General features: G+C 40.1%; 1 protein-coding gene across 1 annotated transcript in view; it reads right to left on the bottom strand.

The window, feature by feature from the left end:
* Positions 1-3,028: 3,028 nt before the first annotated feature.
* Positions 3,029-17,716, bottom strand: part of CDK5RAP2 (CDK5 regulatory subunit associated protein 2) — a 77,554-nt gene continuing 62,866 nt past the window's right edge. Inside the window, exons 28-37 of the mRNA XM_010015714.1 lie at positions 16,884-17,000; positions 14,876-15,065; positions 14,547-14,668; positions 12,901-13,149; positions 11,267-11,350; positions 10,865-11,124; positions 8,482-8,628; positions 6,373-6,511; positions 4,014-4,060; positions 3,029-3,210 (exon numbers count right to left, since the gene is read on the bottom strand). Of these exons, the coding sequence (XP_010014016.1) occupies positions 3,151-3,210; positions 4,014-4,060; positions 6,373-6,511; positions 8,482-8,628; positions 10,865-11,124; positions 11,267-11,350; positions 12,901-13,149; positions 14,547-14,668; positions 14,876-15,065; positions 16,884-17,000 (1,415 nt within the window). The 3' untranslated portion in view covers positions 3,029-3,150. The remainder of the gene's footprint in view (positions 3,211-4,013; positions 4,061-6,372; positions 6,512-8,481; positions 8,629-10,864; positions 11,125-11,266; positions 11,351-12,900; positions 13,150-14,546; positions 14,669-14,875; positions 15,066-16,883; positions 17,001-17,716) is intronic.

The raw sequence follows: 17,716 nt of genomic DNA, 5'->3' as shown, positions 1-17,716 counted from the left end.
AGCGGTTCAAGGTCACAGGTAAAGACACCACCAGCCCTGTGGCTCTCCCCTCAGCTACTCGAGTGCTGGTTCCTGAACTCCTCTCTCAGCAATGTCTCCACTCACCTTGCACATCTAATGAGAGCAGAGAGCAACTAAGCAAATGAGCCCCTCCTTTACAATACCATTTGCTTACGCTGCTTATTTTTCTTGGGCATAATTATTTTTAAGGGGGAAAATGTAATTTTGCTTAATGGGAATCAAGTTTAACACTCCATGAGCTTTGTCTGCTCCATCTGGGAAGCCTTTTTCCTTCTTTTTTTTTCTTTTAATTATTATTAAACCAGCCCAGTAAATTGCGTGTGGTTAAGAGGCACTTCTCATTAAGATGAAATACTTTGATCTTGGAGGATCATCTGCTTTTAAAGAGGTGATGATACACTATAGGTTGTAGTTTAACTCCCCCCTTAACCCAATCTCACAACACCCACATCCCCTGGGACCTGCCCAGCACATGCAGGGTGTGAATGCTGATGGGAAGCTGGGTGCAGCAGCAATCAGAGCTGATGGGAAGGAAGGAAAAAGGGGTCAGGAGAAGAGGGCACAGCGGGGACCATGAAGAAGTAAGTGGCAAATCATGGCAGGGAAGGGAAACGTTTAATCAGATTATTTAAGTACAGATGGTATGGAGGGGGGGAAAAGAGGTTGCAAGAGGACCAAGAGACAGGGGAGCACTATATATAGATGTACAGCTGCTTCCTTCAGGTGGTGTAACTCAAGACCGTGGGGTGATTAATTTTGTGAGTTGAAATGTATAGCGAGTTCTGATTGCATCTGAGTGTCTATAATTTAGCTACTTAGTAAAATTAACTCGACGTTTTTAGTGAGCTGTGAGGACAATAATGTGTGAAGAGACTGAAGAAGGAGTTTGACTGCATTGGCTTTTCCCTTACCTCCCCCTTTTTGTCAATTTGCAAAGCTTATTTTTAACTTTCCCAATTTTCTTTTCCTGGCATCTTTCCTCTAATCCAGACGAAGGAGTTGGCCTCCCCCTGCTGTCGGCTAAGGACAACGACGGGTTGTTACTGAGCTTTCATTTCCTTCCATGGACTAGAGGTGCAAGGATGCAGCTGCCACTGTTAGATGAATGTTCAGGCTAACTCAGGTAATTGCTGTATATTGGGATAGCCAAGGCACTTACTTAATGTAGTTCAGAGCATGACACCTCTGAAAGACCATGGGATCTCCCATTAAATCCCTTTTCATCCTTCGGAAGGCATCATGGACCAACCCATCTTGTGATGAGGCGTTGGCCCAGGGAGCCCAGAGAAGCTGTGGCTGCCCCATCCCTGGCAGTGTTCAAGGCCAGGTTGGACACAGGGGCTTGGAGCAACATGGTCTAGTGTGAGGTGTCCCTGCCCGTGGCAGAGGGTTGAAACTAGTTGATCTTAAGGTCCTTTCCAACCCAAACTGGCATCCACCCAAACTTAGGAGCACAGGGCTGCCCAAAGGGAGGATGCACAGCTCTTAACCTCTTACAATCAAGCTGTGATTTAGAAGTGATTTAGAACATCTTTGTGGTATTCGGAGTTAGCTGAATATCATCAAATTGTTGGAAACTATTTGAACAAACAAAAGCTTTACTGGAAGGAGCTATTTTGGCTTGTCTTGGTCCTTGATGTGTTGTGCATGTAGTACCAGAGTAGTTGAAATGGCTCCTGTCTCTTGGCCAGCTCAGTGGGTGTCAGAGCTATCTATGTTCACAGCCAGGTTTAAATGAGCACAGATTGACTGTTGTGAAATGACACACGGGTGATTCTCTGGAGTGCAATATCCAAGGATATTAGATCAGGTTATACCCAATTTCCCAGACCTGATGCTAACTTTCTTGGATGATGAGGGTGAGTTATCCAGTACAACAGAACATCATCAAGGGGGAAAAAACAACAAAATCACACAAGTGAGAAATTCACTTAATTCAGTAACTGCACCATAAAGCCTACTTTTGTAACCAAAAAAATCACTTTAAATTAGTCTTCTTAGGGTTAAGCTGCCTTCCCAGTTCACTTAGTGGCACTGACAGCAGGTTGCAGGCAGTCAGCATGAGTGAAGAATGAAGGCATGTTTTAGGCTTGTGTTCTCTGGCCTTGCCAAAATACCACTTCTACGTAACAACATGGGACATAAAACCCCAGTAAAAGATTTAATTAGGTTTATGAAACATTTTTCAGAGGTTTTAGGTGAAAAATGGATCCCAAACCTGTTGGGCTGTGTCTTCTTTCTGCCCTCTCTGTACAGATCTCAGTGAGGGTGTGGGATGACAATGATGTTTTACCAACAGCACGAGGTCTCTCTATTCAATGTTGTTGAAAGCAAGTTTCCAACACCCAGGATAAGCCTTGTCTGTACCTTACAGACGCGTCATGAAGGATTGGATTGGACTGATTCCATTCTAATGTGGCTTCCTATGGCGGGGGTTGGATCTAGATGATCTTTAAGGTCCCTTCTAACTCTGAGCACTCATTGAACATAGAATCATAGAATGGTTAAAGTCTGCTGCTTTCAACAAAATAACACAACCACATTTGTGATGATGTTTCATTTTAATTGTCTGATTCTAAGTAACACCATCAGACTTGGCATCAATCTAAGTTTCTAGCAGGGCAGTAAGAAAGCTCCAGAAGAACCTTCTAGATAGGTTTCAAATGGTATAAAATATTGAACATTTCTCACATTGCTACAAAACAATGACAACTGACAGCACTATTATTATTATTATTATTCTTTTAACCTACATTCTTTTAGCAGTAGACAAACACTTTGGAAGGTGAATCACATTTGTGATTCTTTTAGGACCTGTTTCACTGTAACAACAACTAGTTTTCTAACAGGACAAGTACAAATATAAAATTTCAAATGACCCAACTTTAAAAAAACATCTGGATTTTTCACTTTCTCCAGTACCTTTTTTTTCTGTAATAAATATTAAAACCCATCTTTTACATTACAGAAAATGTTAAATAAGTTATTTACCAAAAGATTATTGTTGTTTTTTGGTCAAAGGCTGATTCCATTAAGAGCTGAACAAATGTTTTTACATCAATAAATAGTAAGGCATAAAGAAGCAAAGAACAATCACAGGAGCAGTCGCTACGAGTGGACCCTTCTGCTTCAGAGAATCCTTTTTTTGCTGGTATAGGAAGGTGATTTTTGATTCTCAGCTGGTGGGACCTGGTGAGAAAAGCAATAATTATTGTTATTATTTTACAGTACTTCAAGTGCACACAGTTTGTCCCTGCCCCTGGGCCATGATGCTGCAACAGGATGTGCAAATAGGGGTCTCTGTAAGTAGAAGGAGTGTTTTTATGTCACCACTTTCTAACTGAGGTAGGGCTGAGACGAAGGACAGCAGCCACACAGCAGTCAGGAAGGCATTGCTGGTGAGGAAAAGGGAGAAGAGATGCATGGAAAAGGTTAGAGGAAAACTGAAGGAGGGGCTGGGAAATGTACAGTCATTGAGAGTGGAGTGGCATGAGGAGACAGAGCGGATGCAGGAGTCAAGAAGTGTATTACATCCTTCTGGGAATAGTCTGAACCTTCTGAGGGAAATCAAATCTGAACAGTGATTACTTAAACTAATTTAATACACTGCCTCAGCAAATCGCTCTTTGCAAAAGGTTTGCCTGTGGGTCTATATTTAAAAAAGGCACCACTAGTTATTAATACATACACAAGTTTTAAATAAGGGTGTCTTTGGTGAACTTATTCAGCAGGCAAGTTGTTGGACCGTGATCTGCTGAAATAAAACTACTGGATGAAGATGATGGATGAGTATTAATGTATGGAAAGCAGCAGGTTTAGCTGTTGACATGGTCAGTCATAAACCTCTGATTCAAACATGAAATACTGCAGAATATCTACCCCACTAACCTGCTGCCACCCAAACCAATTCTGCATAATACTAGTAACACAGCAATGCATATTTCTACTGAGTATATAAAAAGGCATTAAATGCAACCAAAAATTGTACTTACTTCCAGGTTTCCTCTAGCCTTCTTCAAGACATCATGAGTTAAAACCACTGGAACGAAAGAGGAGAATGAAAAGAATGCTGCACAGTCTTTCTATATTCCCTGTATTCAAGTCCTAAATCAGGTATGTACCTGCAGCATCCTGGCAATCACACACCACTTCCACTTTCCTACTCACCAAAATCCAGGTGTGTTCCTCCCTTCCTAGCCCTGTTAAGAAGCTCAGGCTTCAGATTAAGGGGCAATGCTGCCCAAGGAGATGGTCAGGGAAGAGCAGAAGGATGCTCACAACCACAGGGCAGGTCCAAAGCCAGCACTGAAATGGCATTTCCTATCCCCAGCCTATGTTTCATCTAGCGCAGAATCTGATTTTCAAATCTAAGCATCAGGGAAATGTTTTTAGTTTCTCTACCATAAGAGCAACACATGTGAAAACAGCCATAGCTCATCACTGCAGGTGTGAACTACAATACTGATGACCTGGTTCCCTTGATCTAAGTCATCAAAGGAAGACTTTCTGTTAATTTTAAGGGGAGGTGGTATGTGATCTAACTACAATTTGATCTATTCAGCAGCTTACTTGGTCTGGGGAGGGGAGAAGAACTGTGCAGTGGAGAGGTTATGGGGGGTGATGGGCTGGGAAAGGGACAGATGGTAGAAGGAAGCCAGATCCTTCAGCAGTTCAAGGACAAAGCAACCTATACATGCTTAGGGGAAATTATGCCAGTGGCTTGCTCTGAAGGCTTCCAAGTTTCCTCTATTCAGCTAGTTTGCCTCTGTGGGGACAACAGGAGACCTGTGAAAGAAGGAGGGGATGCTTCTAAACAAAACTGATCTTTAGAAATGTCGGGTTAAATATGCGATTCTCTAATCTCTGTCAGGTCCATAACTGCAGAAAAATACCATTCACAAGTACCAATTGAACATTCCAGTCTCAAAAATAAACAATTTAGCCAAAATAAAGATTTTTCATTACAATAATAACAATCCAACAACTCCAAGGGTATAGCTGTCATGAGATAATTATACCCTTGGCAGATTACTGCAATTTGGCACTGCATTGTTACATGTTCAGAGGTTCAGATGAGGTTTATAAGCAATGAGTTCTCTTGCCAGAGAAAGCATACAGAAGACTCTGAGCCACCAGAATGTTCCAGTCTCTGCCTCTAAATATATTTAGGAATGCTCAACTAAATAACAGAGGCAACCTGAATATCCTCAGTGGATTGGGCAGCTAACAGGATGTTTGGAGAATGAAGGCAGCCAAGGTCACCTACTGTGATGTTTTTGCTTTCTTACTAGTGAAGGAGAAAGGAAGAAATATCATATGCAAGTGTAAGCATCCTAACAAAATCCAGCAGCTTCCTATGATCCCCCAGTTTTGTTGTATGCTTGGCCAGGAGCTTGTGTACAGATGCAATTTAGAAACATTTCTGAAATTGCTCTTTAAAGGCAAAGGTAATCTGACATCCATAATTCCCATAATCAATGAAACTCACTGAAAATCATATCTAGGTCTTTCTATAGAGCAGATTGCTCTGTGCTCATAAAGGACTCTGCTAGTAAAGTCATTTCACCTGGCAAACTAGGTTTTTCTAAATAAGAAATATTAAATTCAGTACATGAAGAGAATTTAGAGGATGTGATGCTATCAGCCGAGCTGCTGTTAGCCAGGCAGTACTTTGCATTGAGGAGATTGCAGGAAACACAGGCTTCGTTTTATGAGGACCTAGTTTAAACGAGGTTGAATGCCCTGAAAAGGAGTAAATTAAGGGGGAGATGTACCTCTTTTTGAAAGCATGGGGTGGCTGTGGGGACACTATTCTGGCCAGGAGTTATACTCTGAATTATACTGAGTTATACTCTGGAATTACCCAGTATGTCTGAAATGGCAGTGGAACTAGGAACTGACCAAACGAAACCAGTAAATCTACTGCAGGGTTACTCTTTGGACAGACATGATGATAGAATAGCTTTGATTTTGATATGACAACCCCAAACTGAGCAGTTTAAAACCTGAAAAAAACATAATTTTGGATTTAATGTAAGTAATCTGTACATCATTTAATAGAATCCCAGACTGGTTTGGGTTGAAAGGAACCTTAAAGCTCATCCAGTTCCAACCCCTGCCGGGGATGGGGCAGCCACAGCTTCTCTGGGCAAACTGTGCCAAGGTCTCACCACCCGCAGAGGGAAGAACTTACTATCTAATTTAAATCTCCCATTTGGCAGTTTAAAGCCATTGCCCTTTGTCTTGTCCCTACAGAGCCTCATAAAAATTCATGTTGTTTTCTCTCCAATGTTAAGAGGTAGCCCCAGACTACAAAAATCCAACAAGAACCAGTATGAAGCATGCACTTACACTGGTCAATGATGACTTTCTCCATGTTTTCCTTCAGCTGGTTTGTGGAGTGCAAGCGTTTCACTGTGCTATGTAACTTCTTCTCTTGCTCAGACAGTTTCTTCCGTAATCTAAATATTTCAGCTTTCATTCCATCATCCTAAATTGAGAGAAGAAAATACAATATTAAAGTATTATATATCAGTCTATCATATATATATATATCTATCTCACTATTATATAACAGTATATTGTGCATTCCTAAATACTCTTGTACAAGAGCCCTCAAACCTTCCTAAAGGAGTGAAACATCACTGAGTGTCTGTTCTTCTAGGTTCACTTCCCTAGTGACATACATGACATCCTATGATATCTGCCAAGAGACAACTATAATTCTTAGCTGGCTTTCAGTGTAATTCATTTTCCTTCTAGTCTGAGAAAAGTGACTACTTTTGCTTTCCATTCCTCTCTCCCTTTTTTTTCCCCTCCACCAGAACATGTAAGGAAGGCCAACGCTATGGGATCAGCCTCTAGTTCCAGAACTTCCAGCTTCCTCCTCCAGTGTTCTGTCAATTGTTGAGGATGCCTTTATCCAAGGGCTAAAAAGCATGGTACAAATGACCGGGACAATTACATTGAAGGTTGTGTGACAATGTCACCATTTAAGCTTCAGTTTTCACCACCATTCCAATCAAGTTAGGGTTAGTATCTTGTAAAACAAACAGGACTATGAGTAGCTCTGACATAGGCTGCCAGTATCACTGATCTTGATTCTCATGCAAACTTAAGCTTGTACATTTTCTTGTTGTGCCACTTGTTAACTAATAGTATCTTCTGGAATTTGCCCCTGGCATTTAGCTCTTCAGAAGAACTGATTACTCACAACTCCTGTGGGGCTGAAGAGAAGGCAGTGAATGCTCAGTATCTTTTAGAATCAAGCTTCAAGACACACACTGCATTTAAGATATCAGAAACAATCTAATATCCTTAAGATCTCAGGATGTTAGATAAGAAACTCCAGGAACGATTCTATTAGGCTCTAATTAGGTGCAGTCCTGGGAATTCAGATGCTCCACATGTTAAGGCTGGATTTTCAGAAGTGACTGATCCAGATCAAGAGGGTTTAAGATCTGTATGACAGTAAAGCATCAGAAGCATCACCCACCATGTGTGTGAGCTATGTTCAGATACTGCAATCCAGGCCAATATAGAGCTGTCTATATAGATTATACACACGAGGATAAAAATGGAAGTATACACACTTGTCAAGACATCCTAAATATGGAGCTGAAACATCAGTGAATATATTAGACAGCAGAGTTCATTCTTACTGCTTTTGTGATTTTACACATTGAAGGATGCTAGAAAATAACAGCAAAAATGTTATGAAAATTATATAGAAAATATTTACTTTCCTAAAGTTTGGGGTTATTTTCCCAGCAATATCCTGCTTCTTTTAAGGAAACACATATAAAAACCTCAGTGAAAAACACGTTAGATTCATTTTCAAGCCAGGCTTTGAAACAGTTTCATTACTGAGTGGTGGTATTATGACAGTACAGATAATTCATTCCTCATTCAGTTTACTTCCATTCATTTGCATAGTGCAATCCTTTTTAGTTAAAATGTTACAAGATTTGTCTGGGGCTTTTGTCACACTTGTAAAAAAACATCCTATTTTACAGCTTAGGCATCCAAAATGTAAAAGGAGAATGGAGCTCAGATTACATCAAAGTTGCTGAAGTTTCTCTTGTTACTAGGATATACATAAACAAATTGAATTTGGTTCTATAGCAAGGAGTCCAAACCTTTTCTTGATGAAATGGAGCATTTGCCTGCCTGGGTTTCCTGTAGCATGTAACAGGCTTACAGATTACCACTATAATATAAAGTGTATATAAATAAACACCTCAGTATGCAATGGGATAGAAAGCCAGCACACATTCAGCCTTAGCCTTCAGTGATGGGAGCTGTAAATCCATGTGGCCAAAGACATCCAAGATTCATGGGTTTCAAAAGATTTTCCTAAATGACATGTTCCTCACATTGATACAACAGGAAAAAACCCTAAAGCAACAAAAAAACCCCACTAAAACCCACAAGCCCCCCCAAAACGAAGCACACCAGTACCTGAGTGCCATGAGTGGTACCGTGTAGACCTTTCAGTGGAAGGGAAACTCTCCAAAGAAGTTTGAGTAAACGTGCAGCCTCTTCTAAAATCTGCTGGACTGTGTGAATATTAGCTGAAAAGCTCTGCAGTGCTGCCTGCTCTGGTACCTGTGTCACAGGAGTAGAGACATGGTAGATTTTATGCTTAAAACATTATGAAAATGTAATCTTAATTAATGGTTTAAACCCCGTTGGTATTTTGATTTCATATTTAAGATGATGTACACAGCTATTGTGTGCCACAAAAGCTAATTTGTTGGTTTACAAAGACTGCTGAATTATGCATTATCTGAGAATCTCAGGGAGGGAGGGGGATTTATCCTAATCAATAACCATGATTAATAATAGATTATATTTACTGGAGTTGCTATGCCACATGGTAATAGTTGGCAACTCTCTTCTCTCTCCATTTGCATTTTGTGTCATGTTATTTGAAAGTCAAATGATTACAGACATCAATTTAAGCAATATAGATGTTTCTTCCTTAGCAGACCCTTTAAACTGTTCCATTTAATGCTAAAATAACTATCAGGACACACATAAAATGTTTTCCTCTGCTGACAGATGAGAAAACCAAATAGAAGAAATTGCATAGATGTGAAATAAAGGAGGGGAAGAATGCAAGGGTTGGAAATGAATTACCAGAGCAATGGTGATACAGAAGGGGGAAGGGTAATGAAAGAAAAGCATTCACAGTTCCTGCCCCATGCAACGTTCCATTTGAATATTTATTTAGCATTGTTATCTAACCAGAACCCTCCTGTCACATAAAATATCCCATTTGCTAAGTAGTCTGAAACTTCAGTGATGTAAAGCTCGATAGGAAACTGCAAATGGTGAAACTGCTTTTATCTTTACACCAACACACAAGTTAGTTAGTTACAAACTTAACCAGATTACTTTTGCAGTCATTATCAGGATCTTAACTAGGGCATTTGAAAATATATACTTCAGAGAGCCTGAAGTGTCATTCAGGCATCATTTTACTGTGTGAGCACACATGTGATCCCACAAAAAGAAGTTCAGAATCGGTGAAGACTGCATTTTCACCAGCTTTACTAATTAGGACTGGCAAAATAAGTAGTGCACATTTATCCATGCAGTTAAGACCTTCTGGTTTTTGAAGAGCAATGAGCATGTTTTTTTACACATTTATATTATCATAAAATCATAGGGGTGAAGGGACCTTCATTAGTCACCTCATTTACTTTCCCACTCCAAGGAAAGGAAAGCGTTACATATAACTTTTCAAGCATTCACATGATCTGCTCTTAGAAGCACCCTCCATTCCAGAGTTTCATTATTTTTACCACTGGCATGTGTTTTAAATGCCTGATCCAGGCCTTCCTGTTGTGGTTTCTTAGTTCCTTATTAGCTGCCATGGACATGTGAAGATTGTTCCTTCCCTGTTGTTGAAGCTTGTAGGTAGATTTGTCTTATTCAGTCCACCCCATATCTGCTATCATCAACTGTATCCAGAAATTAACAGTATTAAATAAGAAAAAATAGCATAAGTAAGGACTAGTTCTCTTGATTCAAGAGGAAAAGGACTGACATTATTCAATACAAGGAAACATTTTATTGGTTTAAGAATTATTATAAGACTATAGCAAGAGGACTGTGACTTGATACCAATGTGTCACGTGTGACATTGTCCTAGAAGATAAGTGTTTAATCATTTATGAGCTATTCAAGTTTCTAGACTAGCTACTGATACTGCTCAGGCATTCAACTGTTTCCAGGAATTGGAAACATATTAAAAAGCTTCCCTAATATGCAACAAGCTTCATTAGTATACATCAGTCATTGATGTACAGTTATAACCTGGTGTTACCAAATGGGGAACTTCATCAGCTGCCCATCAGATTTCTTTTAACTGTCTCATATTTCCTGGATTTATCCCAAGTCTTCATTACAAGAAAATCTCCTTAATTATTTTTACCCTTAGGTTATTGATATATACCCCTAGTTTATGCCCTTTCTAAACCATCTCAGTTTTATCTGCAGTTTTTTGTTGGTCTTGTTTGACTTTATTACTTCCAGTGTAACAATCACCAATTTCCATGGTAAAAACAAGTAGTTTCACCTCATTTCAAGTTGCAAGTACAAGTGAGATTGCTTATTAAAGGACTACAATTAACTAATTTGCCCATAGCTTCATTAACCCAGAATCACAAATAGGTGCCTGCATCTACATGAAGCTTGTCAGGGTTGAAGTGTCCTGACAGAGTGACTCTGTTAATGGTGCCTACTGCACCATTAACCTAGTTCTTTGGTTTTGTAACCTACACGTTTTGCACCCCTAGGTGAAATCCACCATCCTTTAACAGCTTTCTCTGCTTACCTTTATTCCAGGCTCCTGCAGCTTCGTACCAGTGACCTCTCTTAAAGGAATCTCCATTTCTGCTAAAACCTGTTGTCCTTCTGAAATCTGCTTCCGTAGAGCATTATAGTCCTCAATCAAGCCAAGAACGTGGCGCCCGTTTTTGTCTGCCCACATCCGATGCCCGGGCACGAGGCGAGGGGTACAAGCTGTGCTGGAGGATGAAGTGCTACTGCAGTGTGAAGTGCTGTCTACGTCGTCTTGAGAGGCTGAGGGTGTACCTGAGACACAAAGACAGTTTAATGGTGTTAATTCTTATGTGTAGAAATAACCATTCTATGAATCTATGACACTACAGACTCATCTTAAACGGCAACTTTGGGCTACTGATAACACACACGTTAAAGATACTTTGGGATGTACCTGGTTTCACTAGTGAAATGCAATGTCCATGCTTCTGCAGCTCACAAATCTTTCTGCTGGCAGCAGGGCATTTGCAGTGGTTTTCTATATATAAAAACAGGATAAGGGAGAGTACATAACATTAACATGCATAAAAACAATTTCTAACTCTAAGTCTGTTCCTTTTTTTTTTTGCTGATGCTGCATTTGGACTCAGGAAGCAGAGAAACACAGCTAATTTTCTAGTACCACATCTTCCAGTATTTACCCACATTTACCTTTTTAGCATCCATCCGAAGTCCTAGATACCTCCCAAAATCAAATCTAAAATACATCCTGATGAAGACATTTTAATCAACAAATGCAATCTTCTCATTAACGTCAGAAGTATGACACCCTCCACAAGTATAGCATAAAGATCATATCTGTACCCCCACTCTTCAGACTTTCCAAATTCCCTAAGTACCTATGAGCAAAGACTAATCATGTAAAAAGCTAACAAATTCAGCTGACATTCCGAGGAGTTTTTCTGGTCCATATCAAACCAAGCAGTTATAACTCACTTCACCATTTTCTTAAAGAAATAAGGAGCTTCTCCAGCTCTAGCTACTCTACCTGACACACATCAAAAGCAACAATATGCAATTTGGGGATACTGTGAGTACAGGTTACCCACAATAACTGTTCCACACCTACTTGATCATTGGCTGGCCCTAAGAAACCATCCCCATATGGAGCACAGACTGTAATTTAGTGTTCAAGTATGAAGTGCACAGAGAAAGGTAGAAACCCATAAATGTTACTTGCTACATTCAGCATCTTTCTTTCTTGCAGAGTTATGCTCATTATGCATTTCATCTGAAGCATGATTCTGACTGGACATACGTCCAGTCGTGATAAGGACACACAAATCAGGTGGTAAAACCCCCTGTTGTGTCTCATGAGCTCTCACACTGATGCTGCTTGCTCTGGGTGGTGCATAAGATTTAAGTAGGCATGTTCAGCTGTATGGACCCAAAAAGCCCCATTATTATTGGTTCCCATAACATGATGTAAGCCTACAAGCAGTAGGAGAGGGGGCTTTATGCTGGAAGTATGGAAAACTGTTACTATGCAGAAAGGAAACTGTTCAGCAGCAAGGAAAGAACATTCTTATGCCCTCTGTTATCCCATGTACATCTATACTGAGACAATAGTATCACTCTGAGTGTAAACATTTTCCCTGTATCACTTAACAGTGATTGAAATAAAGGTAAAGTATTCCTCAAGGGCAAAAAGGGGACAACTGATTTATAAAAAACCCCAGTTAGTGCACTTATTGATCATTCTTGAATAATATAGACTAGCAAACACTATAGAGCTCTGCATTAAAAAAAGAACCCCCAGCTAAGCAAAATTTATGGCAATTTAATGTAGGCAACTTTCCATCCCAGAGCCTGTCTGCAACTGCCTTTTAGGAAAGAAAAGGAAGTGACAGTTGGAGGCTGTAAGACAGTGTGCATTTCACCACCCTGTGAACTGCTCTAACAGGAAAGGGATCAGGAAGGCTGATGGGCAGCTCCCACACGTACAGTCGATGTACAAGGCTTTAAGAGCATCTGTAAAGAGCAAGGCACAGGTTTTACAGTATAACAAAAGCATATATGGCACAGTACCACTCATTGCTGCATAGTGCTGAGATTCTTGTTTCAGGAGATAGTTGATATTTAGAGCTGACACTGCTCTCACTTCCTCTTTCTTGTCTTTTGAAAGCTGCTCCTCTAGTTTTTCATGCAAAGACTTGTTTGTCTCGATGCTCCTCTCAAGTTGCACTCGCAAACTCTGTATTTCAGTCAACAGTTCATGTAAGTCAAGTGGATTATTCTGATCTTTCCGGAATTCTTCTGCTGCATCACATCTGGGATCTGAGACAATTTCCAAAGAGACACTTCACATCTTTAACAATTAAAATAATATTAGCTCGGATCAGAATGCTGAGCAAGTAAATTATAGCCTGCCTTATCCTCGATATTAAGAACTACAAGCAGCATTAAGATAGATAATGGCTTGACAAAAAGAAGCATGTCTTAATTGCTTTTACCCTTGAAAGATTTAAAGAGCCCAAAATTATCTTTCACTTGGTCCATAAAAGCTAAAAAGCCAAAATAAAAAAAAAAAAAAATACAATAAATACAAACATGAAGAGGATTTACAAAATGTGAAGTGCATTAAATTAATGCACAGTCTGGGGCAAGGAAAAGGAATGGGCAATCTTGAAGCTCGGAGGAGGGATGGAATAGACTTACTTAGGAGTTGAATTTTATGCACAGAAGAACAAAGGAAATAGTGATCGCCTGGCAAACAGAGGAACAAATCTGAACCTGAAAAGCAAGGGCTGTGTTTATCTTTGCATAGAAGGAGGTCAGTACACAAACAGTTGCATGTATTCTTTCATGCTGAAATCCAACTGTTCTCCAGACAGTGGGAAGGTGCTCAGCTGCATGAGGAGAGTGCTGCTACTCTAATTACATTACCAATTCTGCACGGAGACTTACTTCCATCCCTAAGCCAACTTTGGCTTAAAGCCTTATGCCAACAGGGCTCTTCTGCTGCAGCTATGCATGAAACACAAGTGATGGCGGGGCATTTTACTTAAAGTAGTAGGAAGAAAAAAACCCCAACTTTTACAAGCACTTCCAGTGGGAAATTTGCTGGATACTGTAACGAGTAAGCAGCAATGAACAGCATTCCACTTCTTTACCTAACCACACCAATGTGATGGTATAGATTCCTTAAAAGGGGTAGGAAGAACTTGTGACAGCGTCATTCCTACTCCTCACCTTTAGTGACAGAAAGGGAAATAATTAAACATCTCATTCAGAAAGCAGTGCCAGCATTTCTGCCCTCCTTAGGAAGAGGACACTACTCTCAGATTCAGACAAGAGAAAGCACAACCTAAGTAAGCACTACCTGTGAGGATGCAGCAAGCATGTATTTGATGACAAGTAAATACCAAAGTTTAGATGACAAGTAAAGCTCCCCATAAAGCTTATCCAGCCTGAGGCACTGAAACTCACTATTTGTTTTTAGCTTAGCTAAAAAGATAAACGAAAGTTGGGTGTGCTAAATCAGAACATAGCACAGACCTCAACCTCACAGCTACATTGCAAGGGGAAAAAGCAGTATTTTATCAAGTTGTCAGTTCTTTGCATAGCAGACACAAGTAGAAACAGCAGCCTGGCCAACTGTGCTTTGACACAATCATATTCAGAGAGGGAAGGGTTGCATGGGCTAAAGGTGTAGAAACAATGTGCATTTATACCTGTCCTCTTCCTTCTTGCTTCTTCCAGCTTCTCATAAACCTTGATCTCAGTTCGGAGCGACTGCAGTAACTTCTCATTCTCACAGAACTGATGCTGCTTTACATTAATTTCTGTTTGTAACCTGTGAAGTCCCAGTAAATACCTAAGTTAAGAGTTAAATTTGCTTCAAAAATCTCAAATCCATTCCCCCTTCCTCCATCATTCTTCCCTTGCCTTTAGAACACGTCTCTGCACCTCATTCATGCTAATGGCTATGGCTAAACACGTGCTTGTCACACTGACAATTTTCTTCTCTAAATGAATGTCTAAATGTGGACAGAATCAATACCTGTTTAACTCATTACGACTGCTGTAAATTTGACATGTCAGGTATCTGGTTTCATCTTCCTTGTGGCCAATTTGTTTTTGCAGCCTTTCATTTTCTCTCTTGATGCATTCATAATCCTCATGAAGATGCTCAATGATTGCATTCTTTTTAGAAAGAGATTCTCTTAACTTTTCATTTTCCTTCTGTTTATCTGAAACAGGAAGAAACACCAGGTATTTGCAAGGCCCACAACCCACCAAAGCTGCTCTTTAACAAAACTAGCTTTTTCAGGGACTGTCAGAAAATCACAGCTACTCTTCTGAGTTTTAGGATTTCAGTATTTCAACTTTCTAACTACTTTTGCTAGTTACATTTTCTGTAAAAGGACTTATAATAGCTCAATAAAACCCTGTGAGCAGACTTATAGGCCAAATACCCCCAGCACCTCTTGGGATTTGGTCAGAAGAATCCCAAAGGAGGCACATGAATTTTGCCAATCCTCACAAAGCAACGGATTTAACTTCTCTTGAGGAAGAAAAGATCTCAGTGGGATTGTTCTAGGGTAACCTTGTATCCATGTTCCTCCTTGTCCTCTCCTTCCCAACCCTATTCGTCTGCCGAATGTATCGTATCAGTCCTTTCCTTGGCACAAGCCACTTCCCCAAACTGACAAGGAATTGCTGATAGGGACAACTGAGCATTCTGAGACAGCTGCAGTCAGAGAGGCTTATGGGGACCCCAAGTTTCCCACGATCCTGCGTGTAGCATAGGAAAAGGCAAAGAAATAGCAGGGAGGAATCATTCCATCTCCCAACAGTCAGAAAATGCTTCTTTCATCTTCAGTAGTCTTGTTGGAAGCATATGAAAATGGTAATCCCCATGTGCTGTTAAAAATGTGAATCGCCAGCCTTTCGCTACTGAAGGTCCATGCTAAGACTATAGACAGAAAGCACCTGAGACCAAAACATGCAGGAGGTTTCTAAGAGGCTTTTCTTTCTCTGGTGCATCCAGGACTAAAAAGAAAGGAAGCTTCCAAACTCCAGAGATACTGACATTATTTTTTACACACAAAGGCAACAATGCTCTATTCATCATGGTTCTTCTAAAAAAGAAACCCTGATATTATCAGATCATATTGTCAACCATGGAAACAAAAGCAGGAATATATTAATTAAACAAGTAGAACTTGAAGACACTGATAAGCACCAAGATGCACCAGAACAAATGAGGGAATACATGACTCTAGAAGAGGCACCAGTGCTTTTACAGTCTGAAAACAAGGAGACTCAGAAACTAACTGTGGTTTAAGCTGCTTTATAAACCTACTCAGGGAGTTGTTGGTTTTCCTGGGGGAAAAAGAGAGGGAAGACTTAAGTCTCTCTTCATAGGTGTGAAAATGAGGGAAGTTTAAAATTAATCATCTCAGAGATTACAAATACTTACGACTGGATTCCCCCAGTTCTGTTCTCTTCTAAAGTGTTTCCAAAAAGGTGGCTTGGTCACAGAATCATAGAGCGGACAGGATTGGAAAGGAGCTTAAGATCATCCAATCCTGGACTAGTCTGTCCAGTCAAGCCTCTGTAGCAGACTATGGAATCTAAGTGTAATTAGTTTGCTTCCCTTTGCAACTCTTCTGTACTGACTGGTCTCATTTTCAGCAACAATGCTATGGTATGGATTTGTGTTAAAAAAGGCTTCAGAATGGAAGCATGGGGAAAAAGGAGGAAGAAAACGGTAATAAAAGGCACAGGGGGGAGAGGAGAAAGACTGTATAGAGCCAAAAGGAATGCAAAAAGAAGAATGGATAAATGAAAGTGAATATCTAATGGAAAATGCTACAAATAAACAGAAAGAAGGAGCATTACTGCTACTTCATCACTGTTAACTCCAGTTTGAATGCTTATGTCTGAGCATGGAATTTCAGGGGTGGGAAGAACAGTTAAGTTAGTTTAATAAATGGCCTGTTAATATTCCATTGTTTTCTGATGCGGAATGAGTTGCAGTCTACTCCTGCAAAGTACATTCTTACCTCTGGACCCTTTTGCTAGCATTGCATTCAGAACTTGATTTTGCTTCCTCAGGAAATGTATTTCAGAAGCCAGGGAATTATGCTGCTCTGAGCCATGGTTCAAAATGTTTGCAGAACCTATAAATATATACAGAAAAGATGATTTATGACTCATCTCTAGGTCATTAAAGATTAAACCTTCCAGACAAGAACAATTTAAAAAATTGCAGAAAAAACATGTTACGAAAGAGATTTCTCCCCTCTCTATTTTGAAGGTTATCCCCCCCAGACTAAAAGGCAGTTTAGGTTAATGCCAACTAATTCCAAGCCCTGCATCACAAGTACCTCTCATTGCTGGGCAACCATTACCAAAATGGCAAAATTATCCTCTGGCAGTGCTTACCTATCCTCTAATATGCCAAGAGGACAAAATGCAGGAGGATTTTGTGACATTGCTGTTCTTTGACAGTTATGCAAACTAGAGGAAGGTTTACCGTATATTTCAGTCTTGCCCTGATCATACTCTGTTGTTTTTAATGATACCACTGCAGAGGACCACTAGATTCTACCAACTAATCCACAGTGCAGGAAGTAACATAAATAGTCTGGTAACAGATTTGTTACCGCACGAGTCTAAAACATAAGGCTGGAGACACTGTCTTTGCCTCTGATTACAATCCAAGAACCCATTTATGATCACAGGGATGAAGATTCATGAAGATTATGTGTCTAAAATTTAGGTAACTGAGCCAGCGTGGATCAACCACCATGGGGAGAAACAGGCACCACCAGAGAGCAGTCATCGTGTCTTCCACACATCTCTGCAGATGAGATGCCCTGTCCTCCAAAGGGAA

This window comes from Nestor notabilis, unplaced genomic scaffold (genome assembly GCF_000696875.1).
Source record: "Nestor notabilis isolate BGI_N333 unplaced genomic scaffold, ASM69687v1 scaffold9850, whole genome shotgun sequence".
Lineage (NCBI taxonomy): Eukaryota > Metazoa > Chordata > Aves > Psittaciformes > Psittacidae > Nestor > Nestor notabilis.
Note: the sequence above shows the minus strand (reverse complement) of the source record. Positions and strands in the feature narration are given on the sequence as shown.